We start from the raw sequence: 12,435 nt of genomic DNA, 5'->3' as shown, positions 1-12,435 counted from the left end.
ACTCGTGGACTTCAACTCCCAGAATTCCTGAGCCAGCCATGCTGAGGAGAAATGGAGGTTTCCATGCTGAGCCATGCTGGCTCAGGAATTCTGGGAGTTGAAGTCCACGAGTCATTAAAAAGAGCCAAGCTTGCCTTACCCTTGAATAGAGGCAGACACATCAATCGATACTATAAGCAACCAAATTGAAATAATAAAGAGGAGTGTGAGGGGGGGGCGGGGCGGAAAACGGGTGACAACGTGTGGGGACATTTCTATTCCGCTAAAGGTGAACGAGGACGCGCCTAAACAGAAGCAGAAGTCTTGCGCTAACTCTCGCGAGGAGAGAGAGAGAGCGAGCGAACGAGAGCTGAGAAGACATTCCACTTCCGGGGTCGCCGCGAGGAGCGAGGTCGCGGCAGCGGCGTCGGAGGCGGCGGCAGAGCGGGCGGGGAGGCGGGGCGACGCCGGAGCCGCTCAGATGGCGCTGAGTCTGGACCGCGAGGCCTACTACCGCCGCGTCACGCGCCTCTACAGCAACTGGCAGGTGCGGCCTTGGCTGAGGGGAGCCCCGGGAGAGCAGCCGGCTGGGGGGTTCCGAAACAGGCCCGGATTTGCCTTGAGTGAGAGGCGGGAGTGGCCTTTAGCGCATCCCCCGATCCGCTCCCTTGGAAACCGGGCGGCCTTCCCGAAGGTCCCGTCGCCTCACTGAGAGACTCTTGGGGAGGGGGGGGGGCTGGTTTGAAGGCCGGAATTTGTGACCCGCGAAGGCCGAAGAAGTAATAAAAGCGCGATTAAACCGGGAGGGGGTGTGTGTGTGTGTGGGGGGGGGGAGGCAGCTGCCAGATCGGTCCCTCCTCCCTACCTCCGTCTCTCAATGGCTGCTGGCTGCAGGAAGTCGTCTTAACAACGTGGCCCATCAAACTCGGCCCTTTTATGACTCATGGACTTCAACTCCCAGAATTCCTCAGCCAGTGTGCCTGGCTGAGGAATTCTGGGAGTTGAAGTCCATGAGTCATAAAAGGGCCGAGTTTGAAGACCCCTGAGCAAAAGGAAGAATTTCTTTCCTTAGGCAGGTGGTCCTCGACTTACGACCGCAGCCGAGCCAGCCCCCCCCCCCCCCCAAATTTCCCCGTAGCGAAGCCAGACGATCAAACCGGTCAGTCCTAGAGGAGATCAACCCTGACTGCTCTTTAGAAGGCCAGATCCTGAAGCTAAAACTCAAATACTTTGGCCACCTAATGAGAAGGAAGGACTCACTGGAGAAGAGCCTAATGCTGGGAAAGATTGAGGGCAAGAGAAGAAGGGGACGTCAGAGAATGAGGTGGCTGGATGGAGTCACTGAATCAGGAGGCGTGAGCTTAAATGGACTCCAGAAGATGGTAGAGGACAGGAAGGCCTGGAGGAACGTTGTCCATGGGGTCGCGATAGGTCGCACACGACTTCGCAACTAACAACAACAAGCCAGACATTTTGGTGAAGTGAGCTTAGCCCCGTTTTACGACCTTTCTTGCTGCGGTTGCTGAGTGAATGGCGGCAGTTGTTAAGTTAGGAACACGGCTGCTAAGTGAATCTGGCTTCCCCCCCCCGCCTTTGACTTTGCTGATCGGGAGGTTCCCCCCCAAAAATGGGATCACCTGACCCAGGGAGACTTGCAAGGGTCGCCAAATGTCTGCCTTTTGATCCCGTGGTCGTGGGGAATGCTGCAAAAGTTGTAACTGGAAAAAACGGGCGTAAGCAGTGCTTTTTTTTGTAAGAGAAAAAGGTGCCGGAACTCACACGTGTCATACAACCTGCCTTGCCTACATTACAAGGTTCCATTCAAAAAAAGGTGCCGGAACTGCGTTCCGAGCGTTCTATGAGAAAAAAAAAGCCCTAGGCGTAAGTCACTTTTTTTCCTCCCAATTCTGTTGTATCTTTGAACGGTCACTAAAACAAACTGTTGTAAGTCGAGGGTTACCCGTATTTCTCTTATTAGTGCAGGTCGCAGATGGTGCTAGATTGGGGCTAATGGGATATTCCCAGTGGACAGAGCAAAACCTCAAAGGATGTTGATGGGTTGGAGAAATGGGCTGGGTGGGTTGTTGCCCCAGAAACAGGTTAAAATGCACTTTCGCAGTGATAGGTGTGAAATGTTGTTGCGTGGGAAGCCAAAATACAAAGCTTAAGTCTAGGATGTGGTGCTGGCAGAAAAAATCCTGGAATAGCAGTTTGAGGACTAGGCAAATGGAAAATGTGTTATAAATCTGCAAAGAAGTGTGGTTTTAGCTTTTCAAGACACAAGTCTTGTTTCCAAATTGCAGTTGTTGTTGCCTTTAAGGTCAGGCACCCAAATTGGTGTGGAGCTAGTAAGAACTTTTCTGAATTTGGGAGAGAGTCACCAACTTTGCAAAGTGGCTTTTACACACACACACACAAGCATGAAACACAAGTACAGGTAATTCTTCACTTAGAACAATTTGTTTAGTGATCATTCGAAGTTACAATGACTCGAAAGATGTGACTGATGACCAATTTTTAACACAACTGTTGCAGCATCCACCATGGTTACCAGACCAGTTGCTTGGCAACTGACTCATATTTATGACCCCTGCAATGTCTCAGGGTTCATGAGTCCTTCTGCAACCTTCTGACAAGCAAAGTCAATGGGAAGCCAGATTCCCTTAACCATTTTACTAACTTAGCAACTCCAGTGATTCACTTAACAAATGGGGCAAGCAAGGCTGCAAAATGGGACAAAATTCACTTAACAAATGTCTCACTTAGCAAAAGAGATTTTGAGCTCAATTGTGGTCTTAGGTTGAGGGCTACCTATACTTCAAGCAAAGTAAAAAGTATTTATTTAGGTGATACATAGGTTACAAAAACGAATGATAGATACTTTTGGCATATGTGATGTGTCTGAAACCAAGTAATCAATACAAGACAAAATTAGACCTGAAAATTAAACCATAGCAAACATTGATTCTAGATAATGTTCAACAAATGCCAAGTTTATGGATTGCATCACTTCTTTTCCCAGTTTGAATTTGTTCCTTAACCCTTGCAAGCATATTCAAAGACTTCCAGAATATGCGCCGTATTGTTCAGTTTCTGAAGAGGCTTGATTTGGTGTGTTTAAAAAAGAAATGGCTATGGGTAAAAAAAAAGAAAACATGGTTTCCTGAACTTCTTTTCAAAAGGAGTCATGGATGCCATGTTAATAGCACCTTTATTTTTTTAAAAAATATCCAATAATTAAACCTAAAATTCTAGATAAGACAGGAATTAATGATTTTGGGGCTTTGGTTGGACACCTCACCTTAACTGTCATCCAGTCTGGGGACCACACTTTCAGAAGGATTTGGATAGGATCAACAATAACTGTCAGGGGATTGGAAGATAAGATTTGTGGAAGGCAGATTGAAGGGATGGGGATGTTTAAGCTTAAGACAACAAAGGGGTGGGGGAATATAACAGCACTCTTCAAATACCTGAAAAGGAGGTCACGACCTGTTATCTCTGATTCTGGAGTGAGAGAGGTGGAGTAATGGAGTTTTAGGAATATAATCAATTCTATGTCCATCATTGTGGTGTTGTTGGGCTGGTTTTGGTACAGTGACCAGTTTGTGGTGATGGAAACCTTCTAATCTAAAAGCAAAGACCCTGATATAAAGCACTGCCTTTTCGTGTAAAGCGCAATTGTAGATAATCACGTTACGACCAAAATTTGATGTTGCTAAGCGAAACATTTTGCCCCATTTTGCGACTTTTCTTGACACGGTTGTTAAGTGGATCGTTGCGTTTGTTAAGTTAGTCATCTGGTAGTTAAGTGAGTCTGGCTTCCCCACTGACTTTGCTTGTCAAAGTCAAACCCAGGCCAGTTGCCAAGCCTTTGAATTTTGATCGCGTGACCGTGGGGAATGCTGGAGTGGTTATAAGTGTGATAAGTCTTAAGCGCATTGATTTGTGCTTCTTAGATTGTAAGCCGCCCTGAGTCTTCGGAGAAGGGCGGGATATAAATGGGATTTTTTTTTTAAAAAAAGTCACTTTTTTCCAGTGCCGTTGTAGCTTTGGATGGTCACTAAATGAAACTGTTGTCAGTTGAGGACCACCTGCTTATGCATGCGTGCTAGTCGTTTCCGACTCTAGGGGCCGGTGCTCATCTCCATTTCAAAGCCGAAGAGCCAGCGCTTGTCCGAGGATGTCTCCGTGGTCATGTGGCCGGCATGACTAGACGCCAAAGGCGCACGGAACGCTGTTACCTTCCCACCGGAGTGGTCCCTATTTTTCTACTTGCATTTTTACGTGCTTTCGAACTGCTAGGTTGGCAGAAGCTGGGACGAGTAACAGGCGCTCACTCTGTTACGCGGCACTCGGGATTTGACCCGCCAAACTGCCGACCTTCTGATCGACAAGCTCAGCGTCCTAACCCACTGAGCCACCACGTCCCTTAAAGTTACAATGGATCCCCTCAAAATGACCTGTTTTTTTAAAATTATGATGCACACACGCAAACACGCACACCGTAATCAGGCGATGACATTTTGAGCGTTTGGCAGTCCCCTCACCTTTATGGCCATTTGAGGCATCCTGTGGTCATATGACCATGATTATTTTTTTACTTTTTACATTCTTTGGCCTGTTTCCTGCATTTACCTTCTGGGTCCAGCCAAAAATGCCCATTTGGGGAAATTGATTCACTTAGCAACTATGTGTGTGATCTTCCACATAATGCCACCATTTTTTAATGTAAGGGGAAGGGGGAATCCATTGCCTAACGTTGGTGTTCTTGTCTCCCTGCAGAAAGGAGAGGATGAATATGCGACGATTGATGCTATTGTGGTCGCCGTGGGAGTGGACGAAGAGACCGTGTATGCCAAGTCCACAGCCCTGCAGGTAAGCAAGGCTGCGGCTGGCCTGCTCTTGCCTCCAGCAAGTTTGAGAAAGGCAGGGGTTCTCGGATGTGTAGTGGGAAAAGGCCCTGACAGATCACCTGCCTCTTTGCCCCCAATCCCCAGACGTGGCTTTTTGGCTATGAACTCACGGACACCATCATGATTTTCTGCGAAGACAAGATCATCTTTATGGCCAGCAAAAAAAAAGTGGAATTCCTGAAGCAGATTGCAAACAACAAAAGCAACGAGAATACGAACGGGGTGCCAGCTGTCACCCTGCTTGTACGGGAAAAGGTAAATGGCACTCGGATAATAGCAATAGCAGTAGCCCTTAGACTGATATACCGCTTCACAGTGCTTTTTCAGCCCTCTCCAAGCTGTTTGCAGAGTCAGCCTATGGCCCCCAACAATCTGGGTTCCCTTGTTTTACTGACCTTAGAAGGATGGAAGGTTGAGTGAACCATGAGCCGGTCAGGATTGAACTCCAGGCTGTGGGCAGTTTGTCTGCAATACTGCATTCTAACCCCTGCGCTACCATGGCTCCTCTAAGGATCTCTGTGTTATACCTTGAATGGTGAAGCTTTTGAGAGTTTTGAGGAAGTGTGAGGAGGGGTCCTTTTTTTGTGCATGTTAAGGCTACTCTAGAGTTATGCTGCGTGACACACTGTCTATTTCGAAACAGTGGGGTGAAGGTGTAATTGGAGGGGTTTTCAGGGATGCAAAAAGGGGGGAGGGGTGTAGTGTGCCAGACGATCCATCCCTGGTGTACTGTGTATGGAATAAAGCAAGTTTGGAGGGTTGTAATTTACAGAGGGGGCTGAGAAGTTGCTTTTCCCTCAGTTCTGATTTCTCCCGCCTCCTCGCTCTAGAATGAAAGCAACAAGGCCAACTTTGACAAGATGATCGACGCGCTGAAAAACAGCAAGAAAGGCAAGCGCATTGGGGTCTTCAGCAAAGACAAATTCCCTGGGGAATTCATGAACAGCTGGAACGAGGCTCTCAGCAAGGAAGGCTTTGAGAAGGTGAGAAGAACAGGCACCCGGGTGCCAGAGCACAATGGGGCCTTTACTGGCTCAGGAATTCTGGGAGTTGAAGTCCACAAGTCATAAAAGAGCCAAGGTTGCCTTACCCCTGTTCTATATCTATCTCTGTCAATCCTTATGGGAGCCCTCATGTCCTTGGGGAATAATTATATCATTAAGGGGAAAAAGAAAACCGGGGGAGAAGTAATACAACTAATCGATATTAAAAAAAATCAATACGCACAGACACACACATACATGTATAAAAACTATGGTACGTGTATATGTTAAATATTACATTATATGTGGTTTTATGGGGTTAAATTACTATGTATTGAACATATCTACTGTTTAATTCTTTTTTAAATTTTGTATTTTCATGTTCTTTTTTAGTTTTTATTGTTGTGAGCTGCCCTGAGTCCTTAGGGAGAAGGACGGCATACAGTCATGGCCGAAATTGTTGGCACCCCAGAAATTTTTCCAGAAAATCAAGTATTTCTCACAGAAAAGTATTGCAGGAACACATGTTTTGCTATATACAGGTTTATTCCCTTTGTGTGTATTGGAACACAACAAAAAAAGGAAGGAAAAAAAGCAAATTGGACATAACATCAAACAAAATTCCAAAAATGGGCTGGACAAAATTATTGGGACCCTTAACTTAATATTTGGTTGCACACCCTTTGGAAAAAATAACTGAAATCAGTTGCTTCCTCTAACCATCAATAAGCTTCTTACACCTCTCACCCGGAATTTTGGACCACTCTTCCTTTGCAAACTGCTCCAGGTCTCTCTTATTGGAAGGGCGCCTTTTCCCAACAGCAATTTTAAGATCTCTCCACAGGTGTTCAATGGGATTCAGATCTGGACTCATTGCTGGCCACTTCAGAACTCTCCAGCACTTTCTTGCCATCCATTTCTGGGTGCTTTTTGACGTATGTTTGGGGTCATTTGTCCTGCTGGAAGACCCAAGATCTCGAACGCAAACCCAGCTTTCTGACACTGGGCTCTACAGTGCGACCCAAAATCCTTTGGTAATCCTCAGATTTCATGATGCCTTGCACACATTCAAGGCACCCAGTGCCAGAGGCAGCAAAACAACCCCAAAACATCATTGAACCTCCACCACATTTCACTGTAGGTACTGTGTTCTTTGCTTTGTAGGCCTCATTTCGTTTTCGGTAAACAGTAGAATGATGTGCTTTACCAAAAAGCTCTATCTTGGTCTCATCTGTCCACAAGACGTTTTCCCAGAAGGATTTTGGCTTACCCAAGTTGGCAAACTGTAATCTTTGCTTTTTTATGTCTCTGTGTCAGCAGTGGGGTCCTCCTGGGTCTCCTGCCATAGCGTTTCATTTCATTTAAATGTCGACGGATAGTTTGCGCTGACACTGATGCTCCCTGAGCCTGCAGGACAGCTTGCATTCCTTTGGAACTTGTTTGGGGCTGCTTATCCACCATCTGGACTATCCTGCGTTGCAACCTTTCATCAATTTTTCTCTTCCGTCCACGACCAGGGAGATTAGCTACAGTGCCATAGGTTGCAAACTTCTTGATAATGTTGCGCACTGTGGACAAAGGCAAATCTAGATCTCTGGAGATGGACTTGTAACCTTGAGATTGTTGATATTTGTCCACAATTTTGGTTCTCAAGTCCTCAGACAGTTCTCTTCTCTTTCTGTTGTCCATGCTTAGTGTGGCACACACAGACACACAATGCAAAGACTAAGTGAACTTCTCTCCTTTTTATCTGCTTTCAGGTGTGATTTTTATATTGCCCACACCTGTTACTTGCCCCAGGTGAGTTTAAAGGAGCATCACATGCTTGAAACAATCTTGTTTATCCACAATTTTGAAAGGGTGCCAATAATTTTGTCCAGCCCATTTTTGGACTTTTGTTTGACATGTCCAATTTGCTTTTTTTCCTCCCTTTTTTGTTGTGTTCCAATACACACAAAGGGAATAAACCTGTGTATAGCAAAACATGTGTTCCTGCAATACTTTTCTGTGAGAAATTCTTGATTTTCTGGAAAAATTTCTGGGGTGCCAACAATTTCGACCATGACTGTATAAATATAATCAATCAATCAATCAATCAACTCTGCTGCAGGCGGACATCAGTGCCGTGGTGGCCTACACCATGGCGGTGAAAGAGGATGGGGAACTCGGCCTGATGCGAAAAGCAGCTGCCATCACTTCAGAGGTCTTCAACAAGTTCTTGAAGGAGCGAGTCATGGAGATTGTGGACGCTGATGAGGTAAGGGGAGAAACCTGGCCACTAATGGCTTCTGGGCAAAATGGATTATGTGGTCTTCTGGAAAGTGGGAGAGGAGCTTTTTACGTTTTAGGAAGGTCAATTTTTTTTCTCCTTGGATCCAAGCATTGTTCTTTACCTGTTTCCCCCCATAGTGGCCATTGACTAGCAATAGCGCTTAGAAATAAATACTGCTTCATAATGCTTTACAGTACTCTTGAGTGGTTTACAGAGTCAGCATATTTCCCTCAACAGTCTGGGTCATCGTTTTGTCGACCTCAGAAGGATGGAAGGCCTGAGTCAACCTTTAGCTGGTCAGGATCGAACTCCCGGCAGTGGGCAGAGTGAGCCTGCAATACTGCAATCTAACCACTGCGCCACTACAGGTCCCTGGTGGACTAACTTGTCCTTCTGCTTCCTTCTCCTGTCTCAACCTGGGCACGGTGCCCTGTCAATGCTTCATATCTATCCTGGGTCCTTTAAACCTCGGGTGTCCTACTGGGGCATCCCGGCTGTCCTGATTTTTCCCCGACAGGGGTAATAAAATTACACAGGGCTATGCTGGCTGCTTTCTTTTAAGGGGTAAGAGAAAGAGTTGATATTTTTAAGGTCAAGAGACAAGAGCTTTCTTACCGCCCTCCGATTGGCTATGCCTGTCTCACCAATATTGGCCAGGTCTGGGAGTTCTGCAAATCAGTCCTCCCCAAGTCCAGTGGGTGCGTGGCAGCCTCCGCCCAGCAACCCCTTCGTCAAGTATAATTCGTGGGGGCTTTTCCTCCAGTGTCTGATGACCTCCCGATTTTCATCATCTGGCAGAAAGTGCGGCACAGCAAGTTGGCCGAGTCTGTAGAGAAGGCCATTGAGGAGAAGAAATATCTCTCTGGAGCTGACCCTTCCACCGTGGAGATGTGTTACCCTCCGATTATCCAAAGTGGAGGGAATTACAATCTCAAGTTCAGTGTTGTCAGGTAGGCAAATGTGTGTAAAATTCACTTCTAGGCGATTATTTTATCGTCAGGTCGATGTGTTAAATGGAAGTTTCTGGAGTTAATGCTCATGTCTTCCGAATGAAATCACATGCAGACAGGTTCAGAACAGAGAGTAATAAGAAGTTGGGAGGGACCTTGGAGGTCTTCTAGTCCAACCCCCTGCTCAAGCAGGAGATCCAATATCGTTTCAGACAAATGGTCGTCTAGTCTCTTTTTGAAAGCCTCCAGTAACGGAGCACCCCTCACTCTGGTTTGCTAGTGGTTTGTAACCAACCAATAATGGGTCCTGGTTTGCCATTAAAATAAATCCTGTTTACACATTTGCAGTCTCTAACTATGCAGCCCATATTCCCCTTGCACACCGAATGGGAAGACAGAAGACAGAAATGAAAAATATTTTCATGGGATTGGCTTTTATTTGCTCGTGCCGTGTTTCCATTTTCTCCTTCCAAATGTCCATGGAGAGTCTCAGTCATCCAGGTCGTGGGTATCCCAAAGGTGCTTCTTTTTTCCAGAGGCAACTGGGCTTTGATTTTTTCCTTGAGGACGTTTCACTTCTCATCCAAGAAGCTTCTTCAGTTCTGACAGGTCACAAACCACCGGTCAGAACTTGAAGACGCTTCCTGGATGAGAAGAGAAACGTCCTCAAGGAAAAAGAAAGCCCAGTTGCCTCTTGATGGCTCCTTCCAAGAAATTTAAGAGCAACCTAAATCGTCAGAAGGAGACCTTTAAAGGTCGAAATGCTGTGCCGCTGTCGCGTTTCTAACCTTGGGTTTCTCTGCCCTCAGCGAGAAGAGCTATATGCACTTTGGGACCGTCACTTGTGCCATGGGCATACGTTACAAATCGTACTGCTCCAACCTGGTGCGCACACTCATGGTGGACCCGCCTCAGGAAACCCAGGACAACTACGCCTTCCTCCTACAACTGCAGGAGGAAATGCTGAAAGAATTGCGGCACGGTGAGTGGGAAAGTGCGGTAGCCTCCAGGGTGCGCCGCGCATGATCCCAAAGAGCCGCCTGCGGAGTATCTCCTCCGAGGTGGCGTCGTCTTCTGTTTCCTCTGATCCGCTTCCCGTTGTGTTAGGTGCGAAGCTGTGCGAGGTCTACGCCGCTGTGATGGATGTGGTGAAGAAGCAGAAGCCGGAGCTCTTGAGCAAAATCACCAAGAACTTGGGGTAATGGCTTTTTCCTCCCCGAGCAACTGCAGACTTAAGCTCAGCTGCGGCGTGCTTAGGAGGACTCGCTCTTTCTTCTTCCCTAGGTTTGCCATGGGCATCGAGTTCCGAGAGGGATCCCTTGTGATCAATAGCAAAAACCAGTACCGCCTCAAGAAAGGTGAGACTCGGGTAGGTGGGTCCTGTGGGGTGACCGGGCGGGTCCCGTGTCCTCAGTTCACTCGACGTACACTTAGACGGTGGGTAGGTAGTCCCCAGAGGCCCTTTGGAGTAGCTTGGAGTGACTTTAATGGATATTTTTTTATTATTAATTTATAATCTAGCATAAGGGACGCGGTGACTCAGTGGGTTAGGACGCTGAGCTTGTCGATCAAATGGTCGGCAGTTTGGCGGATCGAATCCCGAGTGCCGCCTAACAGAGTGAGCGCCTGTTACTCATCCCAGCTTCTGCCAACCTAGCAGTTCGAAAGCACGTAAAAAATGCAAGTAGAAAAATAGGGACCACTCCGGTGGGAAGGTAACAGCGTTCCGTGCGCCTGTGGCGTCTAGTCATGCTGGCCACATGATCACGGAGACGTCCTCGGACAAGCGCTGGCTCTTCGGCTTTGAAAGGGAGATGAGCACCGGCCCCTAGAGTTGGAAACGACTAGCACGCATACAAATTTAATCTAGCATACAAAGAAAATGCAAAAGTTAATAAGTAGGGAAGTTAGGGAAGGGAAAAGTGGGGGGGGGAAGCAAGGGGGAAAAGGAAAAAAAAAGGCATTCCCAGCTCCTTTTGGTAGAGTAGAATAAAACGATAACATCAAACCTCAACTTCTTACTCCTACATAATAGCAGAAACTAGCCATTTCAATAACAGATCTAATCGGTAAAACCCCAAATCGACGTTTCATTATTTCCCCCCCCCCCACCTCAAGCACAAAGTCCAGAAATGGCTTCTACGTAGAAATAAAAGTATTTGTGTTTTGTTTTGTTTTTCTTTAATCAATTTAGCCATCGCTGCTAGTTCCATCATTTCCAAAAAAAAATACTTTTTTCCAAGTCTTTGTCCATTAACCCCAAGAGAAAAGTCTCTGGTTTTCTTTCTCTATCCGCTTTTAAGAATTTTCTGTATTAAGATATGAATCACACTCCCAATATTTCTTTGCCATAAATGATAAAAGGTCCCTTCTTGACGTTTCCAACATTCGTTCGGAAAGCCTTTATACGTTCTTAATAACTATATGGCAGTGAAAGTTGGACGATAAGAAAGGGCGAGCGCCAAAGAATTGAGGCTTTTGAACTCTAGTGCTGGAGAAGACTCCTGCGAGTCTCTTGGACTGCAAGGCGATCAAACCGGTCAGTCCTAGAGGAGATCAACCCTGACTGCTCTTTAGAAGGCCAGATCCTGAAGCTAAAACTCAAATACTTTGGCCACCTAATGAGAAGGAAGGGCTCACTGGAGAAGAGCCTCATGCTGGGAAAGGCTGAGGGCAAGAGAAGAAGGGGACGACAGAGAATGAGGTGGCTGGATGGAGTCACTGAAGCAGTAGGTGTGAGCCTAAATGGACTCCAGAAGATGGTAGAGGACAGGAAGGCCTGGAGGAACGTTCTCCATAGGGTCGCGATGAGTCGGACACGACTTCGCAGCTAACGACAACAACAACTTTATCTGGAGTTAAATATAGGGGGGGGGCATTTAAGTGGGGCAGCTTGTGGACTGATGAAGCTGTGTTCTCTCCGCCCAGGGATGGTGTTCAGCCTCAACGTCGGCCTCTCTGACTTGCCCAACAGAGAGGGGAAGAAACCCGAAGAGAAAACCTACGCTCTGTTCATCGGGGACACCGCGTTGGTGGAAGAGGTGGGTGCAAGGACAGGGAGAAGTGAGTTGGAGATGTGACTGGAGCAGACAAAAGTTTTTGAAAGTTTTGGCTCTGTTCTTCTCTTAAGTTGGTCATCTCCCCCTGCAAAGACAGCAGTTCCTCTACTGTTAAAGCCAAGGTCAGGGGTGTCAAACTGCCGGCCCACAGGCCAGATACGTCACACGGAAGCCGCGCCCAACCCAGCCTCGGCAAGGGGGAAAAAAGTCACGATGTGTCGTGACACGTCACGTGAGGCGGCGAGTTTGACACCCCTGGCCTAGGTTCAGGGTCAC

The 12,435-nt window shown here is 47.0% G+C and overlaps 1 protein-coding gene across 1 annotated transcript in view; it reads left to right on the top strand.

The window, feature by feature from the left end:
- The first annotated feature begins 400 nt into the window (after positions 1 to 400).
- Positions 401 to 12,435, top strand: part of LOC308676018 (FACT complex subunit SPT16) — a 32,756-nt gene continuing 20,721 nt past the window's right edge. The window contains exons 1-10 of the mRNA XM_081341721.1: positions 401 to 526; positions 4,765 to 4,857; positions 4,980 to 5,150; positions 5,726 to 5,878; positions 7,989 to 8,135; positions 8,949 to 9,100; positions 9,910 to 10,082; positions 10,208 to 10,298; positions 10,385 to 10,458; positions 12,029 to 12,141. Coding sequence (XP_081197847.1) covers positions 461 to 526; positions 4,765 to 4,857; positions 4,980 to 5,150; positions 5,726 to 5,878; positions 7,989 to 8,135; positions 8,949 to 9,100; positions 9,910 to 10,082; positions 10,208 to 10,298; positions 10,385 to 10,458; positions 12,029 to 12,141 — 1,233 coding nt within the window. The 5' untranslated portion in view covers positions 401 to 460. The remainder of the gene's footprint in view (positions 527 to 4,764; positions 4,858 to 4,979; positions 5,151 to 5,725; positions 5,879 to 7,988; positions 8,136 to 8,948; positions 9,101 to 9,909; positions 10,083 to 10,207; positions 10,299 to 10,384; positions 10,459 to 12,028; positions 12,142 to 12,435) is intronic.

Source organism: Vipera berus (assembly GCF_964194415.1).
Source record: "Vipera berus genome assembly, chromosome: W".
Classification (NCBI taxonomy): Eukaryota; Metazoa; Chordata; class Lepidosauria; order Squamata; family Viperidae; genus Vipera; species Vipera berus.
Note: the sequence above shows the minus strand (reverse complement) of the source record. Positions and strands in the feature narration are given on the sequence as shown.